Source organism: Miniopterus schreibersii (assembly GCF_964146895.1).
Source record: "Miniopterus schreibersii genome assembly, chromosome: 3".
Classification (NCBI taxonomy): Eukaryota; Metazoa; Chordata; class Mammalia; order Chiroptera; family Miniopteridae; genus Miniopterus; species Miniopterus schreibersii.
In genome coordinates, this window is record NC_138103.1 from 100,064,023 (window position 1) to 100,079,867 (window position 15,845).

General features: G+C 43.5%; 1 protein-coding gene across 8 annotated transcripts in view; it reads left to right on the forward strand.

Annotated features, from left to right (window-relative positions):
- Window positions 1–15,500, forward strand: part of NNT (nicotinamide nucleotide transhydrogenase) — a 77,269-nt gene extending 61,769 nt beyond the window's left edge. For all 8 annotated transcript variants that reach the window (XM_081132396.1, XM_081132398.1, XM_081132397.1 and 5 more), the window contains 3 exons: window positions 11,712–11,830; window positions 13,079–13,194; window positions 14,528–15,500. In XM_081132396.1, the coding sequence (XP_080988522.1) occupies window positions 11,712–11,830; window positions 13,079–13,194; window positions 14,528–14,677 (385 nt within the window). In that variant the 3' untranslated portion in view covers window positions 14,678–15,500. The remainder of the gene's footprint in view (window positions 1–11,711; window positions 11,831–13,078; window positions 13,195–14,527) is intronic.
- Window positions 15,501–15,845: the final 345 nt, after the last annotated feature.

The window sequence follows — 15,845 nt, forward strand, 5'->3', positions numbered from 1 at the left end:
TTACGATACTCGGAATTGCGAGTCCCTCATAACCCCACTGTGTTTCCAGATGCGAGCTGGAAGGAAGTCTCAGTTTCAGAGCTACAACTGGCTCTGTTTGGTGCTGAGTTAGCCAGTGCTTCTGGTTTTCTGACAGAATATGGGTTGTTTCTTTGCCTTCTTGAAAAACATGGTGGCAGGGTGGTGGGCATGGTGGGAGTTGTTTGTGCAATGGGTCCAATGAGTGAAACCTCTGGCGGCAGAGAGGAAGGCCAAAGCAGGTCTGCGCCTTCACTCCCGTCCGCGTTCAGCCTCCGTGCAGGGTTGCCAGGAGCCTCTCGGCGCAAAGGGCCTTGTGCTCCTAGGAGGTGGCTGTCTTCCTGGCAGGTTCCGGTGCTGACCAGACTGCTCTGGCCTCACGCTGGCCGCCGCATGTTGGTGTGGAGGAAAGAGCAGAAGGCTGTGTTAAAAGCCTGTGATCGAGGGGTTTTGTAAAGCTTGCATTCTAGACCCACTCCTTGGAAACCCTCGTCACAGGTGTCCTGTCTCCTGAGGGAGAAACTAACTCCCAACCGATGGAACCAGAGCCTCGGACCATCAGGATGACTTGGTTTCTTTGTTCTATAATTAGTCATAGGAAACCCTCTAAAATTAGTCATTTTCTTCAGTAAGGTTCAAGTACACATGGTTGAGTATAAAAAAACAAAAGCCCTTTCTCATTTCATGTCCAAATTCTTTAGTATCTTGCTTATGGCTTGCGTCTTAGGCGGCCCTCTCACCATTGCATTCCAAGGGCCATTCAGTGACATCATTAGTTATTCAGACAGAAATGAAATTATCTACAGTGTCTACTAAATCTCTACAATATGTCAGAATATAGTATTCTAGAATATTAGTGGCAAACCAGACGTTTACTGTTTTCTCTGATATTTAAAAAAAAAATATATATATATTTATTGATTTCAGAGAGAAGAAGGGAGAGAGAGAGAGAGATAGAAACATCAATGATGAGAGAGTCATTAATCGGCTGCCTCCTACATGCCCCCTACCGGGGATCGAGCCCTCAACCCGGGCATCGAGCCTGCAACCCTGGCATGTGCCCTGACCTGGAATGGAACCGCGATCTCCTGGATCCTAGGTCGATGCTCAGCTGCTGAGCCATGCTGGCCGGGCTCTGATATCATTCTTCATAGACTTATTGCTTATTTTGAAATAAACTGCTTCATTCCTCCTGTTTCTCTTCTGGGTTTGGTAGCTGGATTTGGTTCAGTGATGGAAAAGCTGGATTTGGGCCCAGTCTGTAGTAATCTCCTTCGAGTGGACAAGGTAGTGTTGTGACATGGTTAGTGTTTGCACCACATCGCCTGCCTGATGGCACCCTCTCTAGATGGTTTATCATTCTCTGGGTGGCCTCCGTGTCATGGGCTAGGCATACACATGGAAAATGTGACCGTCACCCTGTGTCAAACATTTCCTCACTCACCGTCGCAGAACAGGTCCTACTGTTCTGTCCTAGAAAAACTGTGCCCCTGAGGCCTTCTTGTAAGCTCTTTAACATTCCCAATTTTCCTTCTGAAAAAAAGGCAGGCCGTGGATGGACACCAGCTTTCAGATCCGCGTAGCAGTTCAGCCCTTATTTGCCTTAAAAACAAAAACAAAAACGAAAGAAGGAAAGAAAAGAAAGGTACATAGTGTTCTCTCATCTGCTGTCGGAAAGTGCTGGGGAATTAACTGAACATTTTCTTTTCATTTGGAATCAAATGCGTGAGGCCGTCTGGACCACTCTGGAAGGAAGGGCTTTCACAATTCTGCAAAGCTGGGCATCTGTCCCTTTGCCGAAGAAGCGTCGCCAGAAAGTTGATTCCGTGGCCTCTCTCATGAGCCAGTGCTCGTGGCCACGGTGGGCCTTGTCGGGGAGACGTTTCCCCACGTGGCTGCCAGGCTCCTCTTCCGACGGGCAGGCCAACCCTACCCGATGGGGCCCGGCCTTCTCACCACAGGGGCGGTGTACGTCCCGCTGACCCTGCCTCACGGTTTAGAAGGCTTTCTTCTAAACTACATTTACCAAAGTGCCTTCTTTAAAAAGTAGCTTTTCCTTGCTCTTTGAATAAGTGGCCTGTGACAGTCCCTCAGAAATTCTCATCAGAAGGTAATAACCCAAGACACCTGCCTTTTCAGATGCCATCCTGTTTTTCACAGGTGAAATGCACAATTAGATTAAAATATTGAATGTGGTACCAACTCTCTTTATCACCCCCCGGACCCGTCTCAGGGTAGAGCACTGCCACACGCACGGGTCGGGGACCCGGTGGCCTCCAGGACAGCGCCGCACGCACTTCCCGCAGCTCCGAGCGAAGCCTTCCTGCCTTAGGAAGCGCTGGGGTTGGAGAATCCTCAAGGTCTGGTTTAACTCTGGCGGTTTTATTGATTTGTAAATATTTATGGTTAAAACAGGAAGAGTGAGTAGGCTTCTAGCAAAGGAACCTTCTCTCTCTTTTTCCTTTAGTGTGTTCTTTTTCTGGTTGACTTGCCTTCCTCGGAGGAGCCGAGAGAAACATATTTAATAAATGTGGGGTGATACTGGGTAGGCAGAACTCCAAAGCCCTTTCAGTGTACATCGCCCTGTAGTTTGATTTTTAAAACAGAAAACACAGTACCAGAAAGAAAATGAACCCTTTGAATATCGTGAGTATGGAAATAGGTTTTTGCACAGTGATTCCCAAAACATTGAAGGAGGTTTTTAAAGAAAATCTGGAGCTCCTTTTCACTATTTATAATGACAGGAGGCTGCAAAATGGAGAAAACACTCCAAATAGTTGAGGACAGGGCACAGTGGCCCCCGTGTTGGGGTTCTTGGCTCTTCCTCACGGTTTACTGCTGAACTAAATCTGGGTTTTTCCATGATGCAGGAAGGAAAATGTAGTTTATTGGAACAGTTGTGGTTGTTTTCGACTCTCTAATATTCCCACGTAGCTAAGAGGGACTATTTCAGTGCACCCTGCTCAGGACATACTGTCCCCAAGGCCCACGGTGACAGAATTCATGTTGTGTCCCCTTTAGGACATGTGGTGTCTGAAATCTAATGTGAGGTGGTCACAAAGTTTAAGAATGAGACTTATATCATCATATGCTATAAAAGAGGCTTAAAAGTTATGTGTTTTTTTTATTTTGTTTTTATTTTGTTTTAAATTGCTGCTTTACCAGATTTTACCCAGGTCAAGCGGTATTCACGGGCAGCTCGTGTATACACTCTGACTGGTTTTGTTCTTTCTTGGTTAATTTAAAAGTCTCTGAAGACCAGGTTTGAGTAGATTATTTTACTTTTTTTGGACTGTGCCTGGGTCTATTTTTATTGGTGACTGAGGCCTTAGCTTTTATTATAGACTGTTCCATGAAAGACTTTGTCGTTTTCATATATAAAAGAGGAAAATAGCAAAAAGTGTTAACATTTTTCTCATTTCAAGATAACTGAAGATTTCCCTGACTTGATGGCATCTGTCAGCTGAGGAAGATCATTTTTGGCTGATATTATCTGCGGAAGGGTTGAAGGTGGCCTTTTGAACTTTGACTCTATCAAAGTAAATCTGTGTTCAAATATTAGTTATGACCAAGTTTCCCATGCGTTCAGTGTTCACAGTTGTCTGCCTCAGTCTCTGTTAACTATGCAGTTTCTCTAGTCTTTTGATGTAGTTGTGAGTACAAAGAATTTCTGGCTTTTGTTGGATTATTTGATATTTACTAGGATTTCAAGTCAAAAATTAGAAAACCAACTTAGAAAATGTTGAAATCAAACCACTGTTGGTTTTAATGTAAAAATGTGTGATTCTTTTTATATAAATGATCATTAAAATGTGCATTTATTTGAAAAATACAGATGAATGTTTAAATTACCAAAATGTACTTGAATATCATGTAATGGCAGATTACATTTATTGAAGGCTTGTGCGTGCCAGACGTCAGTCTAAAGGCTTTGTTCATATAAAAAGCTCTCTGCATAAGTTGTCTCACCCCTTGTCGGGCAGGGCACCGGGCTGTTTAAGACCCCCCGCCTCTCGCTGAGACCCGCAGTGGAGTGCCAGGCACTGTGCCAGGCACTGTGCCAGCCGAGGAATAGCCGTGGGCTAGTACTGCGGACTCTGGGGTCTGGAGAGCGGCCTGTCGGCCGGTCGTTCGACGCCATACATCGGAAGGAGGAGCTGAGTCGAGAGGGCTGTGGCAGCTGGTCGGTCCTTCTGTGATCTCACTTTAGTAGTTCTTTCCCTTCTGTAGAACCTCGCTGTGGTCAGGGACAGCCGGCTCTGTTTTGTTAAGCATGTACACAATAAAAATAACGTTATGTCGTTCAAAGGGAGGGGCTAAAAGGCTAGTAGGCCTTGCATTTCAGAATTCTGGATATTCTTCCCGTGATGACGGAACATTGATGAGCTTTGGCCGTCACTTCTTGGAAATTGCCGGTCATGGCCAACCCATGTCTGATACAATTAACTTTAATACATACTTTGGAGATCAGCCAGTTCCATGGGCCAGAATTGTTATAAACTCACATTGCCTCATCAACATGCACATACATATTTCTACAAATGTAGTGTGTTCTGTTGTTTTTCTCAAAACACTGGCATTCTCTTATAATAGTTTTGCGTGTGATTTTCTCCGATCTTAGCGTCTTAAAGTTTAGTATAATAAATTATTATACAAACAGATATAAAGTGATCTGCCCTTCGGGATGTTCAGCATCACATGTTGGTCAGCTTTGTGATTATCTACCCTTTGCAACTAGCTCAAAAGAAACATCATCTTTATAAAGTCTGCAGCTAATCAAATATTACAATAATTAATACATTTAGAGGTATTTGATTTCTAATTTGATCCATGACACCTCAATGAAAGTGTAAAGATGATAACCAGATGGATTAATTTAAAGATAAACAACGGCAGTATTAAACACAAATAAGTATTAAACCAAAGGCAGTATTAAACACAAATACAAAATTGAAATCCAAAAGTAAATCACAAAGTGTATATTGGTTTATTCAGCTAAATTAGAAGCCCTAGTTCATGGAATTTTAGGACTGGAAAGGGAGTTTGTGGTAGGCTGAATAATGGCCCCCAAGTATTTTCATCTCCTAACCCTTAAAATCTGCGAGGGTGTTGCCTTACTTTGTAGATTTGTGGTGAGGACTTTGAGATAAGGAGATTATCTTGGATTATTCAGGTGGGCCCATGTAATCACTTAGGGCCCTTATAAGAAAGAGGAGGAAAGGTCAGAGACAGAGAAGGAAATATGACAGTGGAAATAGAGGTTACATGGTGCAGCCACAAGCCAAGGAATGGGGGCAGCCCCCTGAAGCTGGAAAAGGCAAGCAGTGGATTTCTAGAAGAAAGGCAGTTGCTGCCAACGCCGTAATTTTAGTTCAGGGAAACTGATTTTGGACTTTTGACCTCCAGAACTGTAAGAGCATCATCAATTAGTGTTGTTTTAAGCTACTAAATTTGTGGTAATTTGTTACAGCAGCAGTAGGAAACTAATTCTGACCTTAAGTGTTAACGTAGTACATTGACTCAGCCTTGCTTAAGTCTGACCAGTCAGGTTTGGGAATAGGAAGGGACCAGGGGAAGCAGGAAATACTTATTGGTGATCAGAAGGGTTGGAAGATTAAGAGAAAAGTTTTTGGTGTCCAAGACTACTATTAACATCTCAAAAGAGCTCAGATGAGTAATTCACGACAATCAGTAGTATAGGAGTGAGGTAGAGCACTGTCTTACATTGTTCTGGGCGTCCTGAGGCCCCCCCGCTAAGCTGTTCCTCTCTTACTAGCAGTTCAGACCCTTGGTGTTGATCCCTTCCCTCCTCCCGTACCTGGGAGGCTGTTCCAGCGGCGGCAACCGTCTTGGTTATGTCCAGTGTCAACCAACCACCCTTCCCGTTCGTATCTGGAATACTCTTGACTCTGTTTTATACTGAACGGGTGGTTAGTCCATCAGCCCAGATTAGTGAGCCTCTCTCCCCCCGATCCACAGAAAAGAAGCCCGGAACGTTCCCTAACTGGGGCATTTGATTTAAATGAACAGAAAGCTGTTTGTTTTTTTAAACCTTAATTCCAGTTCTTTCTTTTGCATTTGAAGATCATTTTATTTTATTGTGTTTTACGAAAATGAGGACTATTTGGTCAACTTCTGTTTTGTTTGGCCCGCTTGAAAATAAAGTTTTGCCGTTTTTCTAGCCAGCTGATCTTTTTTCACTTAGAGGGAGAGTGTTATTTTCTAAGTTGTTGTGTATTTTGTGTTTCTCCTGGACCTCATCCAAGCACCCTCTGATGCTTTTGAGAGCAGCTCCCTGACCTCAATGTAGTTACTTAGTTATATCACTGGGTCTAGTCAGTGATAGAGGTAAGAGCAGTTCGGGCGAACAACCCCATGTTAATTTGGAATGGTGACTTGAAATACAAATTGGCATTAACCTTGAATGAGAATCAGCTGATTAATAGTGTGTTAGAACCTCTGTAAAGTGAACCTTTTCAAGCTAAAATTTTTGATTTTAAGGTGTTCTTTTGGAAATTATTTTGTTCTATTATATATATATAAAAAGAGACACACCAGGCCCCTAAAATTTAATTATAGGGTCTCTGCCCTTGTTGGAGTACGTTTTCTGGGCCTTTGGTTCTCCCACACAGTGTTTAGAAGAATGTTGAGTTAGTACCCATGTAAACCAAACAGTGCATTAAAATATATAAGAAATTACTGTTTAAGTTTTTCTTGGCTGAGACTTGGTTCGTTAATCTTGGTAATCTATTTTGTTAGGTACAGTATTTACAAGGAACTGTTAGCTGGGGAGAAAGAGAAATATGGACCCTGTCCACTTAATCAAATGCCCGTTGAACAAAAACTACAGATGGTTATGATTTCTGACGACCACTCATTCTCATTCCTGATCATTTCAGTAAAACAGCTCTCAGAGAAAGCGCTGAAAGTGTGTAAATTTTTTTTCTTTCCCCGTTGAGGCAAGAGTAAGGGACGGGGCCAGCTGCTTGGAGTTCTTGGTAAGACCTTCCCCATGTGCTGCACCTCATCAAACTCTACTCCTAAGACTGAACACGTGCTGGTGGTTTTTATCCCAACCAATCTTATGATGATGGTTGCAAAACGGTGGTTTTATCACCCACCGTGCTTATCAGTTGATGGTCTGCCGCTGTAGGGTTGAGCGTGCCTCCCTCCCTCTCTCCCTTCCTTCCTCATTGACTTATGACTCTGTTATCAGTCTTGAGTCATGAATCCCCCTTTTCCCCAGTGGCTTATGATCTATTACTGTCCTTGTTTATTTTGATATTCACATTACTTTCTTATTTTCCCGTACTATGTGTCAGGCGTGCCTTTAGCGCCACATGTCCAGGTCACTCTCTCTGTGCATTTATTTTGCTCTGTGCTCTGCCCTCTCCCACTTGATGTAAGGATTACACAAGTTCAGCCCCTCCTCTTTTGAAAAATTTGAATTATTACGCATAAGTGAACTTACCTTCTCTGAGCTTGACACTGTGTTTTCTTACGGCTGCTGTTGCTGCCCATGAACCTGAGGGATTATTCAGCCACCCTGTCCTCGAAGGAAAGGCCCAAAGCCCTGAATGCAGAACTGAGATTCCTGTTCACAAAGTGAAGCACCTTTGAAACCTCTGTGCATCATGTCTTTTCCCCAAATCATGGCAATTGGCAGGCTTAAGAGTACATTGTGGTTATTTTACCATAGTGCATCTTCTCTCCAAGTCTATTTTTTATATTCATGCTTAAAGTGCTGTATTATTATTTAAATATTAAACTGATATTTACATTCAGATTTGAAGTTTAGTAATAATAACTCCCATTTAATGAGTATATTACTTTGGTTCCTGGAGAAAATTTTTAAAAATGTTGCCATTGTAAAATGTCACAATTTTTAAAGTAGCTATCTCAACCAAAGAGTCTGCATCACATTTTAGAAATGCTTCCTCTGAGACAGTTTTAAAAAAATTATTATTATTTTTTTAATCCTCACTTGAGGATATATTTTGTCCATTGATTTTAGAGGGAATGAAAGGGAGGGAGGGGGAGAGAGGGAGAGAGAGAAACATTGATGTGAGAGAGACACACATCAATTGTTTGCCTCCCACGTGTGGCCCGACGGGGTCTGGAGAATGAACGCACCGTCCAGGTCCGTGCCCTTGGCTGGGAGTCGGACCCGAGGCCCTTTGGCCCAGGGGCCGAGTCTCCTGTGCTGAGCCACCAGGACCAGGGGTCCTGAGACCGTAAGAAAGCAGCTGCAGGGGTGCTGAGGGGAGCTGGCGTTTCTGCAGGAAGAGGGTGAATGTCAGTTGTCAGCCTTTCGCCTCATTTCTTTTGTTTTCATGAGTGATGGAGAACTCGGGTGTGGAACAGAGGAGGACATTAGGATTTCAAGGTTTAGTGAAAAAAATATTTTAGAGGACATTTTAAGATTTTTACTCAAGTGTTGAACTGTTACGTTCCCCAAAATGACAGGAGAAACTGTGGTCTGAGAACTGAAAGCTGATGAGACAGTGCGGTTGGGGGAGCACTGTGTGGAGTCAACTGATGACTATCTTAAATTTTATTCTCATTAAAATAAGACTAAGACATCCCACTGAGGGATTCCCTTGAAATGAATCTTAGATTATTAATAGTTTATTTTGTCCAGTTCATTTCTACCTCCCACCTCTAGTAATTTTTTCAAAATCTATTTCCTCTGCATTTAAGAGGTGCTGGTCCACGTTTGCATTGTTGTAGTACGTTGTATACAAAGGGACATTATTTTCTTCTGCGTCTATTTGTCCATATTTAATTTTTTTTTATAGCTTGTAGCATTGTTGAACAATTATTGGCTCTATTTTTCTCAAAGCACACTATAAATTGGGTTCCTGGAACTCCTTATTTCTCCCATTCCAGCAGAGATAAATAGATATTTCTCAGACCTCTTCCACACAGTTTTTACAGCCCTGGTCATGATGCAGGCTTCTAATAACAGCTGGTTACTACTCCATGGGAAAACAAAGAGAGCCAATAAATAACTTGCCCAACATCACACAGCTGATTAACCTGAGCTGTTAACTGAACAAAACCACCTCTCAAGTTGCTTGGCTCTACTGACTGTATTATATAGTAGTTAGAAGTGCAGACTCTTGAGGCAGAAGGACCTGAGTTTGAATCCCAACTTAACCATTTATTTAAAAAGTTGTGCAAACTGTTGTGCAGCCCCTGCTGGTTTGGTTCAGTGGTTAGAGCATCGGCCCCTTGGACTGAAAGGTCCCAGGTTCAATGCCAGTCAAGGGCACCTACAACCAGTTGATGTGTCTCTCTTACATTGGTATTTCTCTCTCTCTGTCTCTCCCCCTCCCACTCTCTCTAAAAAATCAATGAAAAAAAAAAAATCCTTGGGTGAAGATTAACAACAGCAACAAAAAAGTTGTGCAACTTGCATAGGCCACTCTAACGGGTCAGCATTAGCCTTTAGGCCAGAGCCCACGCAGGCCCCTCTTGCATACATTCTGGCTCACTCTTTCTAGGTGGAGGAGTGCGGCTCTAAAACCAGGCTCTTTAACCACGTGCTGGATTTGGATCAGCTGCCCTAAGTTCTACTTCTTGATAGAGAGTGTTAGGGATAGAGATAATATATGAGAAATCACTTATAAATTATATCAACATAAAAGCATGGAGGTATAATTTATTTTCAATGAAGTTAATTTACACTGTCCATTCTCATAGAAAAATATTAAAAAGATGGGAAATAAATGATGGTCTGTTGTACAACTACCTAGAGATAACTGTTTTGTTTCCTTTTAGCCCGAGTTTCTGTTTTTTGAAACGTAGTGGTTATTTAGGAACGTTCAGCGACCCCAGAAGGAAGACCATGTAAAAGGGAATTTGGTAAAAGAGAACACCTGTCACTTGATGTCTTTCTTTCTTCCCAATGATAAGCCCTCCAATAATTCAGGCTTGTCACAGTCAGTTTTAAAGGTGTAGAAAACCATTTATCAGTTATCTGGGTGATATAAATGGCCATTTTATAGACTCTTTTCAGGTCTGCTTGCCGAGGGGTCGGTTCCTATGCTTTGATCTGCTCCTAGCAGGACCTGTGTTGGGGGGGGACGGAGGCCTGGCTCGGCAGCAGTTCCTGTGGAAGTCGCAGGGCATCTTCACTGAGCACGTGTCTTGTAAGAGACAACGGTGCCTTGTGCCGGCCGTAAGTGCTCGTGCAGTCTCGGGCTTCATCGATGAAGGGTCTGAGGATGTGATTTTCTTGCTGGGCCTTGTGCATCTCAGTCACACCCAGCAATATTGCATTCACTTTGGGAGACTGAGGTTTGAGCCGGGCATTGACAGTGGAGGTAGGAACAGGCAGCTAGGACATCCTGTGGGTCATCGAATAGCTGAAAGACTTGAGGATGTGTGTGTAGTAGGCATCCTAGGATGGCTGAAAGGGATCCACATGTGAAAGAGGGAGTCGACTCGTGGCTCCGGAGAGCAAAACTGCAAACTTTGGAAAGCAGTGAGATGGGGGTTCTCCTTGGCTTAATGTAATGAGTGTGTGTTTGTGCACATGTGTATGTGTTGTATGTAATTATCAGGATTGTCTGGTAATGTAATAGACCTCAGGAAGGAGTAAGTTTCTGGTCACTGAAACTCTTACATTAATGTATTTAAGCTGAGACTGGATGGATCCCAGCCAAGAGGTACTATAAAATGCATTTCTTCACTGGATTCATTCATTTACTCACTCTTTAAAAAACATGTTTTCATTGATTTTGGAGAGAGGAAGGGAGAGGGAGAGAGGGATATAAACAGCAACGATGAGAGAGAGTCATTGATCAGCTGCCTCCTGCATGCCCCCTACTGCGGATGGAGCCTGCAACCCACGCATGTGCCCTGACCAGGGATCGAACTGTGACCTCCTGGTTCATGGTCGACCCTCACCACTGAGCCACACCGGCCAGTGCTCACTTGCTTTTTAGTGAGCCCTTCCTATATGACAGGGACTGTGCCCAGTGCTGAGCAGACAGCTATCAATACTGTGGGCAAGAGGTTGGATTAAGTGACTTGAAAGATCCCATTGCGGCCGTGGCTGAAAGGAATTGCTTGACGCCTCCGTTTCCCTTTGATTTGCGTATTTCTCTGCCGTTTAGATGTTCCTGCATGTTACTGTCATATTTCCTCTGTGATGTGGGGTAAAAATGCTTCGTATGACTCTCTGAAAGATTGTAGGCCATTAACTTACATGCAGGGCACGATCTCATTTCCCCGCATTGGAACATAGAGGTTAAAGTTGAAGGCAGAGTTGATTTTTCATGGCAAATGTTTCATTCCATGTCGACTTACGTACGTTTTTAAAGATGCAAGGTATGTCAGAAAATATAATGAAAGAGCACAGTACTTATTAAATGTAAAGCGATATTATATATGAATGTTGTTGGAAGTTCATTGTACTTAAAAGGTATACAGGAGAGTCGGGTTCTAAAGTTATGCGTTTCCGAGCAGAGCCCTAGTTTGTGTGTACTGGACACCGAATCTCCAACTTCAATGTTTGTAAATCGACCACATAATCCAGGCTGGTTCTGTTGCTGCCTGCAGAGAGGAGATAGACCAGGAGAAGCAGAGGTGCCAGGAACAAACCGTGCCGACTGGGAGGTGATCTTGGGGTCTCTGTACTTGGTGGCCCATCAAGTAAGGCCAGCTGTTTGCTTTTTCACATTTAGGTTTGGAATTCACCCAGTGGCAGGCCGGATGCCTGGTCAGCTCAATGTGCTGCTGGCGGAGGCCGGGGTCCCATATGATGTTGTGCTGGAAATGGATGAGATCAACCAGGATTTCCCAGGTAAGAGATGGGGCCGATGGTGACATTGAAATATTCTTAGCGTGGGTAAAGCAACACCAGCCAATCTTAGGGCAGAAGTCGTGGGATCATGGAAGACCTACTTGCCAAGTGAAGGGTAATCTGCTCCTAGTGGGGATGCAGTTGAAATTCAATAAATGAAACTGCTGAATAGCACAGCTGTCGGGGTCACCGGATCTGTAAGCAGCACAGGTAACTTCGCTCCTGTGAGGAGAGCTGAGGGATGGTGCAGATCCTGGGAGGTGATGCCGTGGGTTACGTTGCCCAGGGACTCTGAACACCTATGGCTTTGGAATCCAGCCCCTGAATCTCCCTCTCGTGACCTTGAACTAGATACTCAACCTCAGCTTCCTCATTTGTAAAAATTGCTGTTGATAATTTAGTGTCTGATTTCTGCGGTATTTTCTGGCTTCCAATTGTACCAACTCATGATCAGCACAGTCATTTTCTGTTCTCTCTAAAGAACTAGACTTCCCTGGGTAAGGTGCTGTGCTGTGTGGCTGTCATGGGTATTTGTTGAATGCTAATGACATCTGGCCCAGGATCGTGTTTGTTAAAATTAAACCAGTTCCCTCTGGCAAGTATCCACTGTAAACTTAAAAAAATGCTGTTTATTAGAGAAAAATAATGAAATCGTGCGTATGTCTAGATTCACATGGCATTTTGGCAAAATTCTAAGGTAGTTCATGTTATAGCGCTTAAAGAGGGAATTTAGGCCATTTTAACTTTATGCCTCCTTTCAGATTTCACTGTTGCTAAATTATGTGTGAAACCTGCCAGCTTCAGGGATTATGGACACAGCTTTAATATAGCACAGACCCATGGACCATTTTCTTTTAGACAGCAAATTGCATTTAAGGGGTCATTTTAGACGATGAAAGTGGAATGCAGATATTATAAAATAATGTAACTGGCAAGATCACTTTGGGATAATGAAAGAACTGTATCAAGTCACATTCGGTAGATCCACTGTAGGGAAGGAGAGCATAAAGATGCAAGCTCCAGCCAGGATGCTTAGGTTAGACGCAGGCCTACTGCTTGTTAGCTGTGTGGCGTCGGCGAAGTTGCCGAACCTCTCTGATAAAGCTCTTGGTACAGTGCCTAGCACAGTGTGGGTCCTGTAAATGTTGCCATTGTTGTTATAAAGTCAGATCACTCTCGTTTGCCCGAAAAGAAGTGAAAGTAACCCCCCTGAGTTTTATATTTTCTCTTTTTTCTTTCACGATGTAGACACTGATTTGGTCCTTGTAATTGGAGCTAATGACACTGTCAATTCAGCAGCTCAGGAAGACCCGAACTCTATCATTGCAGGCATGCCCGTGCTCGAGGTCTGGAAGTCCAAGCAGGTAAAGTTTCAGGCCTGTGCTTCATTCTGCTGACCCAAACTCTCTTAAAATGCAAACACACACACACATGCACACACACACGAGACTTCCCTTGGTCGCGTGATGAGAAGTGACGAAGGTTGGAGGAAGCCCGGGAGTTAGAGTAGGCTTAGGGTCCGGTCCTCTCGATGCAGCTTCTGTCTGCTCCGTGGTCACCAGAGAATCTGAATGGGGACCCCGGTCCCTAGTAGAGCTCGAGGGGATTACGCGGCTGGATTAGCAGAATCTATAACCCCCGCTGAGCAAGAGCTTTGGAATGAGTCTGGCTGAGCTCCAGGTGCCCCGGGGAGCAGATGGCTTCTCTCTGGGACAGTGAGTCAGTATCACCGCTGTCATGTGAAGACGAGCACATTTTTTCACTTAATGTCATTGGAAGGGAGTTTGTATGTCGTTATGGGGTGTCGAGGAGGAAGGTGATTTGGAAATCCGGACAGCAGCGCGGCCCGAGGAAGCAAGCCGCGCGCACACGCTCCTGGAAGCGCACGGCCAGGTGGCGGGAGCGCGAGGCTCGGCCGCCCTCCCCCGCGGGGGCACGGCTCTCGCTGCGAGCCACAGCTGCATTTTAAGGACCAAGATTACAGAATGCACATTCCCCTTTAATTCTGTTCCTCTTTACTGTACACATGTGAACTTAAAACTTAGTATTTGTGGCACGTGAGCAGATATCCATGCACTGGTTCATGGGAATATGAGAAGTTATTGTATTTCTCCCTAATATTTGAGTTTGCAGAGCACGTTACTGTACTAATGCTATTGGAAGTGTGAACACGTTTGTACTGCTTTCAGTTTTGGATACATGGCACGTCCTAGGAGACGTAGGAAGGCTTTTCATTTCATCAAGAACGGACTTGGTATTCAGCAGGACAGCCCCAGCCCTAATCTGTGTAATTGTGAACGTCTGTAGCCCATCAGCGTTAGAGATGGGCTCCCCCTTCCATTTTGCTCTGTGGGACGATGACATTAGTTATTAGTGCTCTCCTTGTGACGAGCCACACTGCTCTGCGGGCTTCTGCTTTAGAGCTTTCTGATATATTTTACCTTGAAGTGATGGAACAGGAATGATACCATTTCCCACTCAGCTACATTTATTTTGAAATTTGTAGTAGAATCGTAAAACATTCAAATTCATACAGTGTAACTCTGCATTAAAAATATTCCTTGGGTATTTTAAAAGTCTCCGTAGTACAGAATTGGTAGTGGTCCATGCCTGTTCAGAGTTAGGGGGGCAGTGCCTGCGGGGCCCCCCCGGCCAGGTCTGTTACATGCACTCTCTCCCTTCGTCTTCGGTCCCTAGGTCATTGTTATGAAGAGGTCCCTGGGTGTTGGCTACGCGGCGGTGGACAATCCGATCTTCTACAAACCCAACACGGCCATGCTGCTAGGCGATGCCAAGAAGACATGCGATGCACTACAGTCGAAAGTTCGAGAATCCTACCAGAAGTAAATCTCAAAAAAATCAAGCTGCTGTCTAGCAAAGCCTCCTCCTCCGTTGTGGGAACAGGCAACGAAAGTATCGATATAAAAAGCTGATGCACATGTGTGGCAAAGCTCTTGGAAGAAAAGGAGGACCCTGCAGAAAGCAAAGCAGATGCAGGGAGGTTTTTCAAGAGCATTTAAAAAAAAAAGTATTGAAGAGTCTAAATGTCTTTCTGTGCATATTTTTTTGGTGGTACGAATCAAAAGCATTTCATAAAAGGAGAAAGGACAGCTTCATTTTCCATGTAATCCACTTGGATTTTTAAAAATTCCTGCTCAGTAGCCAGTGAAGTTTTAAGAAATTACGTCTAGGATTTGAAGACTTAACCAAACACAGATCTGAAACATCTGATGCAGCGTAAACATTACAGGCACCTGTGTTGATGATTTTTCAACAAATGTGACTAATTTGAAACTTTTATCAACTCCTGAGCTGACCTCTGGCCTTTAACCATAATCGGAATCAACCATATCAAATTGGTTTCAGTTTTTCAAACTGAACTTTCAATTGTAGATTTCAGGGGTGTATTTTCTCACTTCTATTTTAATACCTTAAAGGACGAGGTAATCTTCCAGAGGTGCTGGAAACAGTTCAATCATTCGCTTTGTATGTTTCATGAGAACACCAGTGAAACATATTGTGAAATCAGTATTAGTTGTATTTTTTAAAACCCCATTTCTAATCGGAGAGCTCTTTAATTTCAATCAATTTATAATGTGTAGTACTGTACTAAGTGCACTTGAATGGAATTCAACTATTTGCCTAATAAAATGAGTTCATTATGTTTGCACAGTGATGTAGCAATTGTCTCTGGCGACAAAATGCTAACATTGAACAGCTCTGCTTGTTATTAACATCCGGGGAAGACTTGCTACTATAAAGTAGATGAAATTAATCTGTCTTAACAGTTTGTAAGAAATTATTGTTTTTCCTCCAAATCAGAGTGCTCTTTGAGGTCTTACGAAATTGATCACATTTGGGAGAAATGGTCACGTTTTTTCTTTCTCTCTTTCTTTCTTTAAGCTACCTCTCTGTTTAAGCACCAGTAAAGATCATGTCTTTTTGCAGTAAAAGTGCAGGTTTTCTTTGTGACTTTGCTACATTGCCAAAAGCTCTCTATAGGTCGAATGTGCAA